General features: G+C 41.2%; 1 protein-coding gene across 8 annotated transcripts in view; it reads right to left on the bottom strand.

The window, feature by feature from the left end:
- Positions 1-21,220, bottom strand: part of SNX13 (sorting nexin 13) — a 129,231-nt gene that overhangs the window by 95,671 nt on the left and 12,340 nt on the right. For 6 of the 8 annotated variants that reach the window (XM_025179082.3, XM_075922256.2, XM_006138336.5 and 3 more), the window contains one exon: positions 7,607-7,719. The exons of 1 other annotated variant lie outside the window; for it this stretch is intronic. Coding sequence is in view for 6 of the 7 variants with exons in the window: in XM_075922256.2 (XP_075778371.1) it covers positions 7,607-7,719 (113 nt within the window). In the remaining variant the exon portion in view is untranslated. Of the gene's footprint in view, positions 1-7,606; positions 7,720-21,220 lie in introns of those variants that run through there. One more of the 8 variants, XM_025179078.3, reaches the window with a different exon arrangement.

Below are 21,220 nucleotides of genomic sequence, written 5' to 3'. Positions count from 1 at the left end.
AATGCAACTATTAGACCTGGCACAGCAAATCCCCAACTTCCAAATGGGTTGTGTTCCAAAAGTTCCTTTGTAAGTTGGTTGTTTGGAACTCAGAATGCATTTTCCCACAGAAACAATATAATAAATGACAGTTAAGTTCTCAGGCTAGCTCCAAAAAGCCTATTTAACCCATAATGTAGCTGGAAATTATTATATTTGTAATGAAAAATAGTAGAAATAAGTTTTTTATTTAACCTTGAATGTTGGTACTTGAGGAAAGGCAGGTTTAATTAAAGGAGGATGAAGTGGTAGGTGGAGATTCTGAATGGGATTTATAAGCATCTCGTTTGCCTCATCTTCCCTGCAAATTCTGTGCTGGTTCCTGTAGCCAGCCCAATCCCATGGCTGCCATCCTCACAGGCTGCACTCAGCTCCTACTCAGCAGGAGGCAATGAACAGTACAACCATATGCCGGAAGACTCTTGAGGAGCAGAGGATGGCCATGCAGTCAGCAGCTGGACAGAAGTGGCAGTTTCCCCTTCAAAGCACTGCTTCTCTCCAGCTGTAGACTGGATGACCATCCCCTGCTCCTTTGGAGTCCTCCAGCCATCAGTTGTGCTGCTCACCATCACCTTGTGCCTTGCCTGCTCCTCTGAAGCCACGGCCATCCTTACCCATATGGACAATTAGCAGTGAAGGGGCACCACAGGGGCTTAATATCCACATCTCTTCCTATCCCTGCCCTGTGGCTCTGCTTTCTCCCAAGAGGATCTTGTTAACTTAAAATTTGCATATATGAAATGGCTGCCATATGAGAAGAGCCTGATAAAACTGGCATTGGCCACTGCTGGAAACAGGATACTGAACTAGATGGGTATTTGGTCTGACCCAGTATGACCAAACACATATCCTTAAAGGTGAAAAATTCTACCAGACTTCTTAGCAGAACATTGAATCTGTGAAAGAGCCATTCAAGTGGCAATAAAGTCATTTAAAAAGCATCTGCCAACCTCAGGTATATACTGTCAGTTTCTGCATTTACGGTGTTAGTCTACAGGAGCTTAGTTCAAAATCCCCTTGAAAAATATTTCATTAATGTGTGGCTAAAGATTGTTTAAAAAAAAAATCATCACAGGAACCAGTTTAACATTATCACATAGGACCTAAGGATATCCCTGTTTGAGGCAACAGGTGAGCTTTTGTTTGTATGTGCAGATGTTCATAACTCAGGGAGTGCCTGTATACACTAATTGAGCAGATCTGCTCTCTTCAGTCACACATGGTACTCTTACTTTTATGAATAAAATGGACTGATTTGTGCAAAGAGATTTGTCTGAGCACAAGGGTGTACTCATGTAGATCTATTTACAGGTTAAAATCCAAATTTTTTTTACAACTATGAGCTAGGGACGTTAAATGGAATTTTATCAGTTAACTGATTTAACATTATGTTTAACCAGTTAACCGCTTAAAGAGGGGTGGGCAGGCAAGCTGGACTGGAGCGCCACACACGGCCTGCTGTGGGTGGACGCTGCTCAGGCCAGACTAGAGCACCCCAAGCCTGCGGCCCCACAGAGCTATAGCAGCCTACTGTCCATGGTGGGCAGCAGGCTGCTTCAGCCCCCCTACAGTTATCCTTAACCAGTGAGCATCACTTGGAGTGATCCTTACTGGTTAATCATTCACATTCCCACTATGAGCACTCCAGAAACAATATAAGAAGCAAGGAGACTGAGACTGTCCCTTTTTGCAGATCATCAATATGATGATTTACTAAGCTCCAATCAGTTACACACGTGAAAAGCCATGGAGGACAACACACTGATACTGCATAACTAGATATCTGGCAATGAAGAATCTTTATTACTGCAAACAATGTAAGGTTTGCAGTCAGAACATAGCTTGATTTATAGATCCCAGGTGGAGTTTGCAACATGGGCAAATAAAGTGCATCTTTTCTCCCCAAATAAGTATATTTGATAAGGAAATAATTAAGGCCCGATAAACACCTGAGCTCTACAGTGTCTTGTTCCCTGTATGCTGACCTAGCTTCAGAGAATTGCACTTTGACTGTGGCTTTAATGTCAATTAGCATAATTAACACTTGAAATATTTTATCACTTTTCTAAACTTGTTAGACTATTTAAGAACAATTTTCCCAAAATAAGTTTCACAGCATAACTGAATGGTAACTATATAAATAGGCTTTTGCCAATCATGATTAATCATCAGTTACTCATCATCAATCCTCTGTCCAAAAGGCAAATTTGCAGATATGAGGTTTAAAGCAATACTAGGGGCTGTGACCTCTGCTCACTACACTTGCCAACACCGCTCTCAGCTGAGGAGGACCCAGAGCCAAGGCCAACCAGTCACCACAGCGGCTTGGAGCCAGGTGAGAAGTGCCTGCCCATGGACACTGGCTGGGGGACAGGCAGACAAACACAGAAACAGACAAACTCTCTGAAATATATAGTAGATAACTGTCCTTTTCTCCGCCACTGTCCCCTCCTGGTCCAATGAGGTTATAGCTGTCCAAGTCTCCATTTCTAGCCCTTTGTTGCCCCCGTGTGGTCACTCTGCAGTATAACTATCCCTCTTGCCAGACCTCTCCCTTTCCATTTTATGAGAAAATCGAATTCCAGGCACGTCCTACTGTCCTAGCACAACCAAATCCTTACCTTGCTTTAAGTCGGGGGTTTTCAAAGGTGAGTTGTGGGTCCACCGTTGTAAACCGCTAGCAGGCTGCGAGCTGCTTTGTTTATCTAAGCGTCCATAGGTATGGAACCTTGCAGCTCCCCTTGGCTGTGCTTCACCGTTTCCAAGCAAGGGGAGCTCTGGGAAGTAGCGTGGTCCAGGCCACCACTTATCAGGACTTCTCTTGGCTGGAACCAGCCAAGGGCAGCTGTGAGGCTCCATGCCTATGGACATTTAGTTAAACATAGCATCTCAGCCTGCCAAGCAGCTTAGCCATGAAGGCCCATGATCCAACTTTGAAAATCCTTGCTTTAAGATATGGAAAGAGGAAACTGCATACTAAATTTCTCTCTTACCATTTAGGAGGAGCTCTTGAACAAGAGGACTCTTAGAAATGTGTGTCTATATTTCTCTAATACATACAAGTTGAGCCTCTCTAGTCTGGCACAATTGGTACCTGACCAATGCTGATGAAGAGATTTGCTGAACCACAGGTCAACATTGTTTAGCAGCATTACCAACACTTCCACAGTTTCTTAGGCTCTTAGAAGACATTTAGGGGAGTATATTACAGTTGAACAAGCACACTTAACACTCAGAGCCAGGACTGATGCCTGTAAGCAAACTTTATGGAACGGCAGGAAACTTGGCCACAACCATTATAAATGAACATCCAGCTAACTGAAATCTGATGTAAGCATGAAGTGGACAGTCAGTACAGGTATGTCATAGGAAAGGAATACAATTAGCAGATGCCTTGGTAAATGATTAAAAAGGAGGTGTTACATCAAAGAAACATAGGGGTATATGTTCAGGGCACCTATGAATGGTACAGCAGAAAGCCACGTCCCCTCTTTCTTATAGCTTACCTTCTCTCTCAAATGTGGGAGGGGGTCGAGGATCAAGTCTTGGCAGCAGGTTGGCAGGGCACTAGGATGGAAGGGGGAGCAGCAGAAGACCCTCAGGCAGCTATTGAATTAACATGTGGATTACCTGAACTGTACAGGCAGTCCCCGACTAACGCGGATCCGACTTATGTTGGATCCGCACTTACGAACGGGGCTTTTCACTTACAAACGGGACCCGCCTAGCAGACCAGGGACACCCGAGCAAAGCCACCGCCTGGGCAGCTTTGCTCGAGTGTCCCTGGTCTGCTGGGAGGGTCCAGCGGCTTTGCTGGACCCCCCCAGCAGACCAAGGGGACAGGAGCAAAGCTGCCCAGGCGGCAGGGGTCCCGCTGCCTGGGCGGCTTTGCTTCCGGGCAAACGAGCAAAGCCGCCCAAGAGGCGGCTTTGCTCGGGTGTCCCTGGTCTGCTGGGGGGGGTCCAGCGGCTTTTCTGGACCCCCTCCCGGAAGACCAGGGAGACAGGAGCAAAGCCACACGGGCGGCGGGGTCCCTCCGCATGTGTGGCTTTGCTCAGGTCTCCCTGGTCTGCTGGGGGGGACTCCCCCCAGCACCCCAGGGAGACAGGAGCAAAGCCGCACGGGCAGCGGGGTCCCTCCGCCTGTGCGGCTTTGCTCAGGTCTCCCTGGTCTGCTGGGGGGGAGGGGCGCAGCTAGTGCACCCCCCCACCCCCTCCAAGCAGACCAGGCTTTTGTTGCGGGACACCTCGGGTAGAGCAGCTGGGGTGCTGCCGGGTTGGTCCTGTGGGAACCTACCGGGCAGCGCCCCAGCTGTTCTGTCCCAGGCTCCAGATTCAGCAGCTGTTGAAACTGATCAGGCTGATTCCAGGAAGCTGGGGGCAGAGCAACTCTGCCTCCGGCTTCCTGTAGTCAGCCCCTGGTCAGTTTCAGTGGCAGCAGCTGAATCTGGAACCAGTTCCGACTTACATACAAATTCAACTTAAGAACAAACCTATAGTCCCTATCTTGTACGTAACCCAGGGACTGCCTGTACATTGTTATCTGCCAATCTGTCCCAGACAGAGGCCTCATTGTAACTATGGATGTTAACAAGGGGAGAGGAGTCCCAGTGGGAGGCGCGTGCTGGGCTTCCCTCCTTTGGGGTGGGGGGAGAGGAGTTATGAGTCCCCAAAGGAGGCACACGCCAGAGCTTCCCTCCTCTGCGGAGGAGGAGTCCCAGTGGGACGTGCGCACTGGGACTTCTCTCCACTGCAGGGGATGGGGGAGGAGTGGCGGGGGGGAGAAACATGCAGTAGGGCTTACTTCCTCCACGGGAGGGAGGAGGTGTATGACGGGGCTTCCTTCCTCCACGACGGGGGAGGGGGAGATCGGACCCAAGGGGGCATGTGCACAGGCTTCCCTGCTCCACAGGAGGGGGCAGTTGGGCCCAGAGGAGGCGTGCAACAGGGCTTCCCTCATTGGGGTGGGGGGAGGAATCCTGGGAGGAGGCTGGTGCAGGGGGCGGTCTGCCCCCACTGGCCCCCAGCCACAGAACCCTGTCCCCTGCCCTCCCGGCATCCTGTTCTCTCTCCCCTGCCCCCAGCCACAGAACCCTGCCCCCACTGGCACCCTGTCCCCCGCCCTCCTGGCACCCTGTTCTCTCTCGCCTGCCCCCACTGGCACCCTGTCCCCTGCCCCAGCACCCACTAGCACCCTTCCACAGTACCATGTCCCTTGCTCCGACCAGCACAGTTGGGGCCACATTAGTGAGGCTTGGGGGGGGGGGGGGGAGTGGGGGTTGGAGGAGGTTTCTTTTTTTGCATCTCACTCGTATGGCCCCAACCGACTTTTCTGCGGGTCAGTGACTCCTGACTCAAAACAGGTTCCCTGACCTTCTCAGAAACAAAGACAATACAGAAACTTTGTGTGTTTGACATAGTATTTTTTTTTAAATGAAGCCTGGCCAACAAACCCCCAATTGGGGCCAAGCCCCCATCTGGCCACAGCATCAGAACACTCCTGCACTCCCCTAGACCCTAGATCTGAGCCTATCATACACTAGTACCCCCTGCCCTGAGCCCCTCACATATCCCAACCCAAATTCCTGAACCCTCACATCCATAAGCCCGTGGCTTGCTTAGTACCTCAATCCTACATCTGACCCCAACACTGCCCGGCCTGGAGCTCCCTCCCTGAGCCAGCGTCCCCTTATCCACCTCTTCCTGCATCCAGATTTCTTCCCAGAGCTTGCACCTCTCACCCCTTCCCTCACCCAAATCCCTCATTCCCACCCCAGAGCCTACACATCCTGTCTCAACCCAGCAAGGGTACGGCTAGACTGCATGAGTTTTTCAGGATTCCGGAGATATCCCAAAAAAAACTCTTCTGCATCCAGGGATGTGTTTGTTCTTCCGCTTTTTTTACTAGAAGAGCAAACATGCTCTTTCGGTAACCCCTGTATTCCTCTTTCGACGAGGAATAAGAGGGCTTCCAAAAGAAGGGGTTTTTCTGACATTTGGTCCAGTCTAAACAGGCCAAATGTTGGAAAAACCTCTTTCTACAGAAAAATCGGAAGAAAAAAAAAAAAGCAGCAGTATAAGGGTTGTGGATAGCAAGTGATGCAGAGGAGGAGAATAGAGAGGGTGGGGCTTCAAGGAAGGGGCAGGGCTTCAAGGAAGGGGTAGAGCGGTAGACCTTGGCTTGTTCTGTCATTTAAAAAGTGATCTTGGGTGTAAAAAAGGTTGGAGACCACTGATTTCTGTGGTTACATTTTCACATCCCTAATTATAACCGTATCAAACGTCTCCTGTCATTCTTTTGGTATAGCCAAAGAACTTTTTAGATCTTACATACTGTGAAGTTAATCCATATCAAAACAAAAACATGAGCTTGTTTACATCAGTGTTTAACTGGAAGTACTACCAATAAAAAACATGTCTAAAAGCCCACTCCTTCTAGGGAAGTGTTTGCTCAGAATAATTCAGTTTTAAGCAGGTTGACCTACTCCATAAGACTGGCCCTTGAAGAGTTTACACTCCAAAATATTTATGAGAAATACTGTATGCTACTTTTAACTATACTTGCTACTTAGCATCCTCTTGGAATTACTATATCTGTCAGTATAATCTACTGGCATAACATCCTGCAGAAAGATTACTACATTTGATTAAGTGCTCAGACAAAAATTCAGTATGTATTGAAATATAAAAATAGACAGTACTAATGCAATATAAGAAAATGGTAAAGGAAGGTGCCACAGGACTATATGTCTTAAAATTTGTAAAAACAACTGATAAGGTTACTCTCACTACACATATTATGTTATTTGGGATATACATTAAGCAATGCAATTTTATTTTATATACAGGTATGGAAATAAAAAACATGCAACCTTAATTATATCACATACTGCAGTGCCCACGATAATACTGGATCTAAACACAACTAATCCATCACCTGCTCACAACTTAGACAAAATTACATCCTCATGCCATCTCTTTGGATATTCACTTCAAAGTGTGGTTGCCAAAGAAGGTGGGCATTCAAATAGGAGTTACTCAGTTGCCTGGCAAAAAATGCTTATTTTCTGTTTATTGCTACAACATAAGAAATCAATAAGACAAGTATTTAAACAAGAAAAAAAATGATTACTGCTCAAATTTGGGAGAAAATATTGTAATAAGTACCATTCAGTGGAAAATAAAGTTCTGTTTATTTTATTTCCAGTTTTCATTTTTATTTCATAATAGTTGATATAAACATTTAAGGGAAATAATTATCTTAAGAAAAAAGTTATCAGATACATAAAATACCGTAATAAAGTAAATCATGCACAGATCATTTTATTTCTTCACATTATACAAGAAGTAGGATATTTTTTCCCCATTAACCAAAGAAAAAATGCAAGATGAAAGAAATCTACTCTGCAGTGAACACATGAAGCATATCCTACATTTTCTTAGATGCCTCATGTATGGACAGCTTCCTATTGGTATATTTCTACCCTTTTTCTTAAATTTCATGTGTTTTCTTACATTTTAAATTAAACATACAACACACACTATAATCCATAATAAAATATACTTACCCACCCACAAAGCAGAGGATATAAAATGCAAAGTAAAATATAGCAAAGGGTCCAAAAGTTACTAGAAAGAGCACAACAACAAGGCTTCCCCATCCCCATATGGAAAGACTGGTCTGAAATAAAAAACAAAACAGGAATAATTAATGTAGTATTTGTACATTTTCGAGATTGTTCAGAAGATTAGATTTAACATATCTGCAATATCTTAAAAGATTTCAAAATGGACTTCCTATTTCCTTTTCAGAGTTTTAGTTTTGTTTGGTGTAAAGAGAAGAGGTTTCAAGGTATCAGAAAAAAATATCATTGAATATTTTGAACTAACAATCCAACCACCAGACTGCATGATTCTTTCAGCTACTAACTCCCCCTTCATGCAAAAATTAAATATTGCACATCCTTCCCTTCTTTACACACAGTGTCACCCCTATTCTGATTATGCATCTATGCGCTTCTCTTCATTGGGTCCTCTATTTCCATGCAAGTTGCTACTGTCTTCTCTGCTACAGTCTTTATACCTCTTTTGATATGTTCCTGCTTCCCTTTGAAGCGTTCTTCTGTGATTGCCGGTCTAACAGTAGCTACATATAAATCCCCGATCATCTGCCCCAAAAGTAGTGTACACCAGTTTACTAGGTTTCCCTTAACTCACTGCTTCTGTATTTAAAAAAAAAAAAACCACACCACACACTGCACTTCTGAGCACTTAAAATAAAAATAGGTTTATTTAAGAAAGAATGGCAAGTTAGTCGGTCACTAGTGTGTATAGTGGAAACAAATGGTCATAATACAAAACCAAATCATAAAATGCAAAACTGGATCTATATCATTAATATTTAATTTTTCATCTAATAAAAGTCAAGGTTCTGATGCTTCTGCAGTACACGCAAGAACCAAAAGGATGTGTGTGTGCGCATGTGTGTGTTAGAGCTGCAGCTGCTGCAGAGGAGTGTCCAAGACCCCTCAAGGGAAGGTGGTGCTACACTCAATGGCCCAGGATATAGTTTCCCTGTGCAACGAGGAAACGAATTAATACAGACAAAAATGTAAAGGCCTTTCAAGAGTTCTGCTACACCAACAGGTTCTCAATCTTATTCTCGATGTGAATTATATCTAAGAGTGTACAATTTATCACTTCTTCTATAAGTAAATATATTACATCCCCATATGAATTCCAGCAATTGCTTTTGTAGAAGAAATTAATTTACTTTTTTAATGTAGTATGACAGTTGTAAAACAAAAGGAGACCCAGCAATAAGTTGTCAGCCAGCTCTCCTCAGAGAGGATGACAAGTTTACTTTTAATTCTTATTCTCTGAAAAAAAGTAATTAGAATATTCAGATTTTACACTCGGTGGCTTCCCCTTTCTGCATGAAATTAAATAGCTCACTTTCCTAACAGATCTAAATAACTTTTCTAGAGAATCAAAATCCATATGACCCAAAGGAACAGATATAATGAGGTGGCTTATGTGCCTTTCAGGGAGGAAAAACATAGGTAATATGTTTCCACTTCTCAGAATATATTCTTGGGTGAGAACCTATGTCTGTCAATCGATCATAACAAATCATATGTGATTTTGGAACTACTGGAATGTTAGAGTGAAGTTTGCTTTCCCATTGGTTAAAATTACACATTTCTTTCCAAGAGAAAAACTAGTCTCCTAAATAAGTGTCTCACTATCCATGGCAAGATGAAAGCATTTAGGGATGAGTGATCAAAAGTTGGAAGACGTTTTTCCTTCTAAAATCAGAGGTTTTCATAAATATTTAAAATATTAATACAAATCAAAATTTAGTACCTAAAAATTGAAATCTCTACAGATTTATTTTGCTATTAATGGTTTTGACCTTAGATGGAGTTTTCCTTGCCACAAAAAATGACAAGCTATTTTTTTCCTTCTTTCACTCTCCAACTGACTCTTCAGACAAAGGATGTTAGCGTGTAACTGTACAGTTGTGTAACCAAATCAAATTTTAGTGGTTATACAACTATTCGATAGTCCCCAGGAGCGGAGCCAGGAGCCAGAGCGCTCCTGCTGCACTCCTGGGGAATCCCCTGCCACCTGGTGTTGCTGCCTCTCTATCAGGGGCAGCAGCACGGGGTGGCAAGCAGGAGCGGATCCGCGAGGGGAGCCCAGTTTAAAGAACAGCTTGGGGTGGCAACAGTCCCAGACTGAAGCTATGACTCAGAGAAATGTTACCCCTGTCTCTGCACAAAACACTAAGGATTAGCAGCAAAGTGAGAAGTAAAATTCTTAATGAAACCTTTCTTCATGTTCTTTATTACACATTATGAGAAAACAAGCTTCCTCCAATTCTAGGTACTTCCCAAGTTTTTAAAAAACAAATTTTATTTACTGTGCCCTCAAGACAGTGCTGGGTGCCCTAATTAGAAAACAGCCATAGTCCCCAGTCCAAACTGTTTAAGCAACAAGAAAAGAAAGCAAGGGAAGACAAGACAGATGGAAATTAGAGAATAGGAGGACCACAATTTATAAACACACAAACACAATTATGCTAACTGGCACTGTGCACATCTAGATTTTCTCTATAATCTTTGAAATCATACAGAATACTTATACTGTACTGAGGATTTATTAAATGTTGACAGCAAGATCTAATGCTAAGAATTCTGGAGGGAAACTTCACATTCAGAAGATAAGAGACTTGGTGTAAAGAATATATCTCCCTCAAAACTTTCTGGATAGCCAAAACAGTGAACTTCTCTACACTACACCATTTTGTGTAAGTTAACATACAGCTGCAAAGAGAATCACATCTCATTAGGCATTTTAATAGGATTTCTTAAGACTAAAATTTAACTAACCTAATTGCATAGCTCTCTCGTTACTTGGTACCACTGTATTATTTTAAGATGAGATATTAACCCAATTATTTCTATAGTTTATGAAATGGTACATAATCGTATAGTTTTCTTTTAAAAAACAGTATTTAGAAAGATAATATTTGAGCTTTTTTGATAATGGAATTCCCAAGAACACTTTCAGACAAAGTTTGCGGCATTATGGTTCACAGCTACATTTGTTTCTTTACATTACACACATCAGCTATTAAAGTGATAAGAGTTAAATAATTCCACTGGGTTCAGCTGGGCTGCAAGGTGGAGGGTGCCAGAAGCCGGCGCACAGCTCAACCAGGTTGGAAGGAGCCAGGAGCTGGTGTGCAGCTCAGCTGAACTGTAGAGGAACCAGCCAAGTCCTGAGGGTGCTGGACCAAGGAAATCCAACCTGTACCAGCTTAGTAGAAAATGCTACAGAACTATTTACTGTACCGTAGGCAACTAATACTCAAATGCCAATATTTTCCAACCACCACTCAAATGCTGAAGATGGATATAACTGCTAATGTTGCTGTAAATAATCATTGTAATTTACAATTCTGAGGATATTTCTATTTCTACTTGATTTAGTTTTCTAGAGAAAATTATTTGTTCTAGAGGGACCTGTGAGCTGATTCCCTAAGGAAAGGATTGTACACTTTGTTTGGGTGGAGGCATTCCTCTAGGAGTCTTAAGAGTATGCATACACCTACAAAACACCCTGTAGCAGAAAGACTCAGAGCCCAGGTAAACTTGGGCTCACAATACAAAGCTAAAAACTGCACCATAAACATTCCAATACAGGCTGGAACCGACACTTGTCTTCTCACCAGGTCTCAAAGCCTGGACAGCAGCCCAAATGGAACATCGACATTGCTACTATTCGCTCCATAGCATGAGCCCAACTCATTAGACCCAAGTTCTCTGAGACGTGCTACTACAGAGTTTTGTTTGTTGTTTTGTCTATTTTGCAATATAGACATACCCTCAATCTCAATGCCAGAATTTTACTGTACCTTTCTGGTAGGCATGTAACTCCGAATAAAAGCTATTTAGATTCCAGTATATAATTTAGGCCCCAATCTTGCAAAGACTTAAACTTCACTTTAAGCAGAAGAACAGCCCTATATAGTTCAGTGGGATTAGTCACGGTCTTAAAATTAAGCATACAAGTGAGGTTGTGTGTTAAATTATTAAAATCACACCTAGGCTACAGAAAGGAGGGTTCCATAAACATCATTCTACTACACAGTTCAAAATTACACATAATTCTGTATTGTTCTATAGTTAGTTCTTTTTCTGGGTCCCAATTTAAGAACATAACATAGAATCATACAACACTAGAACTGGAAGAGATCTCGAGAGGTCATCGAGTCCCGTCCCCTGCCCTCATGGTAAGACCCAGTACTATCTAGATCATCCCTGATAGATGTCTATCTAACCTGCTCTTAAATATCTCCAGAGATGGAGATTCCAAAACCTCCCTAGGCAACTTAGTCCAGTGTTTCACCACCCTGACAGTTAGGAAGTATTTCCTAATGTCCAACCTAAACCTCCCTTGCTGCAGTTTAAGCCCATTGCTTCTTGTCCTATTGTCAGAGGATAAGGAGAAGAATTTTTCTCCCTCCTCCTTGTGACACCGTTTTAAATACCTGAAAACCGCTATCATGTTCCCCCTCAGTCTTCTCCTCTCCAAACTAAACAAGCCCAATTCTTTCAGTCTTCTTTCATAGATCATGTTCTCTAGACCTTTAATCATTCTTGTTGCTCTTCTCTGGACCTTCTCCAATTTCTCCACATCTTTCTTGAAATATGGTGCCCAGAACTGGACAATACTCCAACTGAGGCCTAATCAGCTCAGAGTAGAGCAGAAGAATGACTTCTCGTGTCTTGCTCACAACAAACCTGTTAATGCATCTCAGAATGTTTGGTTTTTTTGTAACAGCGTCACACTGTTGACTCATATTTAGCTTGTGGTTCACTATGACCCCCTAGATCCCTTTCTGCAGTACTCCTACCATGATTCAGCTCTCCAGGGAAGGAAGATGTGTTAGTGTGCAATGAAAGATAAGTAACTTTTTTCTAAAAGTACAGAAGACATACACATCCTACTCCTGGCTCCATCAGCAATTTGTAAGGGGGAAGGGAGGGGAGGGAGAAATTATGATTTCCCCCCCTACTTTCCCCATTTCCACATAGTGGATAGACTAAATAAGGGCAAAGTTGCTATAACTACAAGAAGGGAAGCGCCAGGTTAATGGATGGCATGGTCAAAGTCAATAGGATATGCCTGTTTAAATGCACTCCTTTATAGTTCAACTATCTCCTGGTCTCATTACTCCATGTTTCTTTTGCAAGGGCAAGATTATTTAAAATGGTGACTCGTACTACCTTTCTCTTAGTATGAAACTAAGGTCCTCACTGAGAGTTTGGGGGGAGGGAGGGAGGGACAGTTGAACTTTTTTAACCAGTTTGGAAGAAGGAAAACAGGTAATACACAAGTGCAAGTATAATGAAACTGATTAAGTTGGTGTTGTGCCTACTTCCCTTTTTGATAATAGAAGAGTTTGTGTATGGTTCCCCTTTGACCATGAAAGGCTTGTATGGTTTGAGTCCTGGCTGGTGTGCCATTTAGGAAGAAAAGAGATTCCAATTTCTGATTAGGAGGCTGCGGTCTCCTCTCTTGCTGCCATGATTCATTCCTATGTCACCATCAAACTGGACTGCCATAATGTACTCTATTGGTAGATACTACTTAAATTCATTTGGAAATTGAGCTAAGAAGAAAACTAGAAGACGATAACAAAGGTAACCTGAAACTAGAAACATATGGTTACAGGGTTCATTTGATGCATCTCTTAGCTAAAGGGTTAAGTATAACTCCAGGAATAAAGGGAAAATGTTGAAATTGAAGACTTTAACAACCACCTTGCTTCAGTTTCACTGAAGAGAGGAGGAGGAAATTCTCCAATGACAGTATTAAGAGGTTGAATATTTTGAGCTTTTCATGTCAGAATAGACCTATTCTGATGACAATTTGTGAAAAAATTGTGACAAAAATAGATGAAACTATCAAAGCTGAAATAGTCAACATTGGATAAAGAAAAATGTAGATGATATGAGAACATGCAAAAATCTTATTTCCATAGACTTGGACAAAGTGCAGAAAGGTTGCTGCTGTGCTGCTGATTAGAACTTTCAGAGACATTCAAAGGAATACCCAGCAACCAAGTGGGCAAAGAAGCAAACAGATCAAGCACTGTACTGAATCTTACTTTCATGCATTATATTCTCAACCCAAAGTATTAGGGTAAATGCTCAACTGCTGAACATGCTGCTGTTGCACATGAACATCTAATAATCAATCTTTAAAACATACTTACTATAATAAATGTCAAGGCTGAAAATGAACCATTCAAGTAGTACATGTCTGCTGATGTTTTAAAATAAAGTCATAACACCTAACAGGTGGCAGTCACTAGCTAAGCACCTGGAATCAGAGCTTGTTGAAGTGCTAAACCATCTTTTGACAGCCATAATCTTTTCTGCAGACAGAATTTTTTTATTCATTTAGACCAATTCATTCAACACTGACAAATCAACTAGAAGTTAAAAAAGCAGGAATCTTGTCTCTCCCTTCCAGTCTACGAATAAAAATGTGGAAGGATGAATTCTAGTAGTTTTCCAAGACTCAAAGGGAGCCTTCAGAGGCAGCAGTGAAGAGGGTGAGGGGGGCAGGCAAGAACCGGTACACGTGGGGAGCCGACTTTCAAGCCACCCCTGCTGAGTTGCCTGCACCACTTGTACCCCACACCGCTGCATCCCACAAAGGCAGCAGCAAGGGGGAGAGAGCCAGTGCTTGGGGGGTGCCAGCTTGAAAGCCGGCACCCCACAAGCACCAGCTTTCCAGAGTCGCCTCCCACCTTGTTCACCCCCGGGCTGCTGCCTCTATCTCAGAAGCAGCAGCGCAGGGTGGCAGGGGATCCCCAAGAGTGGGGGTGGGAGCACACTGGCTGCCAGCCCCAGCCACAGAGATAATTGAATAATCATGTAACCACTAAGATTTGGTGCAGTTACACGATGATTAAGCAAAAGGATATCTAACATCCCTAATGTGTTGTGTATTAATTCAATTCCAGTTGTCATCCTAATGCAGCTTGACACAAATTATGAGTAAATTATTTAATAAGCAATACTGTATCAGTCACTATTTTCTAATATACTAAAACATACCATTAATGGAAGTCTGAAAATATTAAACTATATATTGCTTAAATAAATTCTATATAGTTATAGTATACCCTTGCAGGGAACAAAAAAAAATATAACATACAGCAAAAAAGGTTTCTAGTTTTCAACTTCTCAGCCATTGAGAAGGCACTTCTCTAACTGAAGTACAAATGGAAAAGTTGATAATTTAAATCAAAACTTTCCACTTGGTGATTTAAATCAGAAAGATGAAAATAGGCAGGAATTTACAAAAACCAAAAGGAGGTGTAAGTCAAATGAACTATTATGAATCACATTAGCATGGGAAAAGTTTGCCCTCCCACTCAGGGTGGGAAAAGAAAGTAATCCTTCTACCTCAGGTCAATCGGATAAACTTGTACTATACCTGAACTATCCTATTTGGCCTTTGGATAAACAGATTACAACTATTTCAGGTTCCACACTGAAATAGAATTCTCAAAACATCTCTAAGTAAATATAATAGTCTGTCTATATTCTACACTTCCTACAACACACACAAAAAAGTCACATTTATTAACCTTAAGTTTCATTCTCCTTAAAAAGAATTGTAGGTTTGAAAAACTTTACTATTTTCATGTTTCAATAATACTGCAATTCTGTGTTAATTAGTTAATAGTTTATTTCACCTATATTTTCTTAGTCCTGACTATTTGGGATTATCAGAGCCACTTAAAACTTCCTCCAGCTTCCAATCCATTCAGCATCAATTCCTTAGGTCAGCCTTTATTTACAAGCATAATTTCAAGTACACTCTTTATTTATATTCTACCAACTTTAAAACTTGAGTGCTAAGCTCAGTCAAACCTAAAGCAGTAACAGCAGTCAAACAACATCATTTACAACTGTAAAACTGTTGTTTATAATTTAGTTGCTGTACTACTTGAAGATGAAAAGTGGTTTTGTAAAACAAATGTAGGTTATATTTGTATTAATTTGACCTAAGAATGGAATGCCCACAGCAAAAGCTCATTCCCCTACAACACATCTACACTGCTTAATTCCTACTTGTCTAAATTTCTTGAAAATGAAATCACCACGTAAATTACCTAGATTGTCCTTCCATCTTTGAAAACTAGTAAAACAGACACCTCATCAAAAGAACATAAGATCGGCCGTACTGGGTCAGACCAAAGGTCCATCTAGCCCAGTAGCCTGTCTGCCGACAGTGGCCAGCACCAGGTGCCCAAGAGAGGGTGGACCGAAGACAATGATCAAGCAATTTGTCTCCTGCCATCCCTCTCCAGCCTCTGACAAACAGAGGCCAGGGACACCATTTCTATCCCCTGGCTAATAGCCTTGTATTGACCTAACCTCCATGAAATTATCTAGCTTCTCTTTAAACTCTATTATAGTCCTAGCCTTCACAGCTTCCTCTGGCAAGGAGTTCCAAAGGTTGACTACATGCTGTGTGAAGAAGAACTTTCTTTTATTCGTTTTAAACCTGCTACCCACTAACTTCATTTGGTGTCCTCTAGTTCTTCTATTATGGGAACTAATAAGTAACATTTCTTTATCCGCCCTCTCCACACCGCTCATGATTTTATAGACCTCTATCATATCCCCCCTCAGTCTCCTCTTTTCTAAACTGAAAAGTCCCAGTTGCTTTAACCTCTCCTCATATGGGATCCATTCCAAACCCCTAATCATTTTAGTTGCCCTTTTCTGAACCCTTTCCAAGGCCAAAATATCTTTTTTGAGGTGAGGAGACCCCATCTGTAAAGAGTATTCAAGATGCAGGCATACCATAGTTTTATACTAGGGCAGTAAGATATTCTGGGTCTTATTTTCTATCCCTTTCTTAATAATTCCTAGCATCCTATTTGCCTTTTTGACTGCCGCTGCACACTGTGTGGAAGTTTTCAGAGAACTATCCACGATAACTCCAAGATCTCTTTCCTGAGAGATTTGTCATAGCCAAATTAGCCCCCATCATATTGTATGTATAGTCGGGGTTATTTTTCCCCAATGTGCATTACTTTACAGTTATCCACATTAAATTTCATTTGCCATTTTGTTGCCCAATCATTCAGTTTGGTGAAATCTTTTTGGAGTCCCTCACAGGCTGCTTCTGTCTTGACTATCCTAAACAGTTTGGTATCATCCGCAAACTGTACCACCTCACTGCTTGCCCCTTTCTCCAGATCATTTATGAATAAGTTGAACAGGATTGGTCCCAGGACTGACCCTTGAGGGACACCACTAGTTACCTCTCTTCATTCTGTAAATTTACCATTTATTCCTACCCTTGGTTTCCTGTCTTTTAACCAGTTCTCAATCCATGAAAGGCCCTTCCCTCTTATTCCATGGCAATGTAATTTACACAAGAGCCTTTGGTGAGGGACCTTGTCAAAGGCTCTCTGAAAATCTAAGTATACTATATCTACTGGATCCCCCTTGTCTGCATGTTTGTAAACCCCTTCAAAGAACTCTAATAGATTAGTAAGACATGATTTCCCTTTACAGAAACCATGTTGACTTTTGTCCAACAAATTATGTTGTTCTACAGTGCCTCACAATTTTATTCTTTACTGTTGTTTCGACTAATTTGCCCGGTACTGATCTCATTTCTCTCATCTTATTTATCCTTCTTCTTAATAGCAGTAACAACATGCTCCCTGAACCCATTTCTACAGCATACTGCCCTGTCAGTCTGCACTCTTCCAGACAAGTTATTAGATATATGGCTACCAGTTGGTACAGCATATGGCTAACTGCTGAGGGAAAGACTGCTGGTTGGCAGGTTTCCTTAAATTTTAATTTGTCTAAGATGGCACACTACCTCTCCTTAGGAAGAAAATCCTCCAATGCCATAAGAATATGAAGGGAAATCATTCTTATGTTGGCACAGCACGTAAGCTGCCTGACTTCAATACAACAACCTTGATAGTTTGCTTTCTCCCAATATGAACTGGGTTTAATCAGTTTTCAGCAGCTCTATCGAAATGGTGATAAAGAAGCATTTGACCATGGAGAAGGAGACTTGACAATTGCTATTCAAATAGTCCAATCCATTTGATTCAGTAAGAGTTGACAGGTTGCACTTCGAAAGTGGAAATCTAGTCTTTCTAGTGATATTAAAACGCTGTTTACCAAATCAACAATGATGTACTTATTTTGTCTAAAATATCTGGTACTATTATACAATGTCACAGTTATATGATGATTTATAAGTTACCTCAACAGCTTACACTACAGTACTTGCTAGTAACAGTATAGCTAGTGCTAATGACTCCTAATGGTTTTAAGAAGGTAAATAGCTTTAGCTACTAAAAGCAAGTTGTTACATAAATTCCCAGCTATGAATTTTATCTTATTTCTACGTAATAGTAGGCACAGTCAATACTTTAATCTATGTCAACAATATACAATTTTCATGCCTCCAAGGACATGCGATAAATGCATTGAGAACTGTATTGTCCCAAGTATAAGCGCTATTTCCAATGCATAAACATAATTATTTTGCTACAGTTTTCTTCGCTTTGGATCATAAAGTAGCAATCACTCCTTAAACTTAAAAAAAAAAAACAACACACCACCTCAAATAGTGCTTAACAATCCCCATTCACTGACAAGCGTAAAGCCTAAACCACCTGTTTCTGCAGAATTTTAAATACATTAAATTTAAGACATTTCATCTTCTATCAATTTGTTGACTTGTGAGTAACGATGTTAAGAGGCAGGTATTTGACTAACCATGTAGTTGATACAAATAGTATCAAATAGTTGATACAAATAGTATCAACTACATGATTAGTTGATGAGAAGGGAAGTAGGAATATATTATCAACCCCCTGACCGGGATAGTGACAGTAACTATGAAATGCTAAGGGAGATTAGAGAGGCTATCAAAACTAAAACCTCAATAATAGTGGGGAAATTCAACTATCCCCATATTGACTGGGTACATGTCACCTCAGGATAGGATATGGAGATAAAATTTCTTGATACCTTAAATAACTACTTCTTGGAGCAGCTGGTTCTGAAACCCACAAGGGGAGAGGCTATTCTTGATTTAGCCCTGTGGAGTACAGGATCTGGTTCAAGAAGTAAATATGATTGGACTGCTTGGAAATAGTGATCATAATGTAATAACATTTAACATCCCTGTGGTGGGAAAAAACACGTCAGCAGACCAACATTGTAGCATTTAATTTCAGAGAGGGGAACTACACAAAAATGAGGAGGATAGTTAAACAGAAATTAAAAGGTACAGTGACAATAGTAAAATCTCTGCAAGCTGAATGGAAACTTCAAAGGCACATAAGAAGCCCAACTTAAATGTTTACCCAAATTAAAAAACATAGTAAGAGAACCAAAAAAGTGCTACCGTGACTTAACCAAGTAAAAGAATCAGTGACAGATCAAAAGGTATTTTAAAATGTGGAACTCAAATCCTAGCAAGGAAAATAGAAAGGAGCATAAACTTTGTCAAATTAAGTGTAAAAATATAAAAAGAAAAGCCAAAAAGGAGTTTGAAGAAGAGCTAATCAAAAACTCAAAAAGCAATAGCAAAATGTTTTTAAATACATCAGAAGCAGGAAGCCTGCTAAACAACCAGAATGGCCCTTGGATGACCAAGATGCTTAAGGAGCACTCAAAGATGATAAAGTCATCGCAGAGAAGCTAAATGAATTCTTTGCTTCAGTCTTCACAGTTGAGGATATTGGGGAGACTGCCATTCTTTTTAGGTGACAAATCTGAGGAATTGTCCCAAACTGATATGTCATTAGAGGAGGTTTTGGAACAAACCGATAAACTTAACAGTAACAAGTCACCGGGACTGGATGGCATTCACCCAAGAGTTCTGAAAGAACTCAAATGGGAAAATGCAGAACTATTAACTGTTGTTTGTAACCTATCATTTAAATCAGCTTCCATAACTAATGAATGGAAGATAGCTAACATAATGCCAATATTTAAAAGGGTCAGTAGAGGTGATCCTGGCAATTATAGACCGGTAAGTCTAATATCAGTATTGGGAAAATTAGATGAAACTATAGTAAAGAATAAAATTGTCAGACACACAGATGAACATAATTTGTTGGGGGAAAGTCAACATGATTTCTTTAAAGGGAAATCACACTTTACTAATCTGCTAGAAAGCTTCAGAGCGGTAGCCAAGTTAGTCTTCACAGGATAAACAACAACAAATAGTATGGTAGCACTTTAAATACTAACAAAACATGTAGAGGGTACCATGAGCTTTCATGGGCACATCCCACTTCCTCAATCTTCTTGAGCAATATCCTCCAGCTTCCCTTCTCTCCTTCTGCTAGAGTTCTATGAGGGGATGAACAAATATGTGGACAAGGGGGATCCAGTGGATATAGTATACTTAGATTTCCAGAAAGCCTTTGACAAGGTCCCTCACCAAAGGCTCTTTAGTAAAGTAAGTTGTCATGGGATAAGAGGGAAGGTCCTTCCATGATTTAATAACTGGCTAAATGACTGGAAACAAAGGGTAGGAATAAATTGTAAGTATTCCGTGTGAAGAGAGGTAACTAGCCAAGGATCTGCCTGGGACCAATCCTATTAAACTTATTTATAAATGATCCAGAAAAAGGGGTAAATAATAAGGTGGCAAAATTTGCAGATGATACCAACATGCTCAAGAAAGTTAAGACTGAAGCAGACTGCGAAGAGCTTCAAAAAGATCTCACCAAACTAAGTGACTAGGCAACAAAATGGCAAATGAAATTCAATGTTGATCAATGTAAAGTAACTCGCATTGGAAAAAAATAATCCCAACTATACATACAATATGATGGGGACTAATTTAGCTGCAACTACTCAAGAGAGATCTCTACTCAAGAGATTGCGGATAGTTCTCTGAAAACACCCACTCAATGTGCAACAGCAGTCAAAAAAGCAAATAGGAAGTTAGAAATCATTAAAAAAGGGATAGAGAATGAGACAGAAAATATCTTATTGCCGCTACATAAAACCATGGTTTGCCCACATCTTGAATACTGCATACAAATGTGGTTACCTCATCTCAAAAAAGATATATTGACTTTGCAAAAAGGTTCAGAAAAGGGCAACAAAAATGATTAGGGGTCTGGAACAGGTCCCATATGAATAGAAACTAAAAAGACTTGGATTTTTCAGCTTGGAAAAGGGGAGACTAAGAGTGGATAAGATAGAGGTCTATAAAATCATTACTGGTGTGGAAAAAGTGAATAAGGAAAAGTTATTTACTTACTTCCACAATATGAGAACTAGGGGTCACTAAATAAAATTAATAAGCAGCAGGTTTAAAACAAACAAAAGGAAGTTTTCCTTCACTCAGCACACAGTCAATCTCTGGAAATCCAGAGGATATGGTGAAGGCTAGAACTTTAATAGGATTAAAAAAAAAGAGCTAGATAGATTCATGGAGGGTAAGTCCATCAATGTCTATTAGCCAGGATGGGTAGGAATGGTGACCCTAGCCTCTGTTTCTCTGGAGATGGGTGATGGGGGAGGAGGGTAGGGGAAGAAATCACAGGAGGATTACCTGCTTCCAGCGGCTCCATTTGGCTGCAA

Source organism: Pelodiscus sinensis, chromosome 2, assembly GCF_052426305.1.
Source record: "Pelodiscus sinensis isolate ZL-2025 chromosome 2, ASM5242630v1, whole genome shotgun sequence".
Classification (NCBI taxonomy): domain Eukaryota; kingdom Metazoa; phylum Chordata; order Testudines; family Trionychidae; genus Pelodiscus; species Pelodiscus sinensis.
This window is presented reverse-complemented; position numbering and strand designations above follow the sequence as displayed.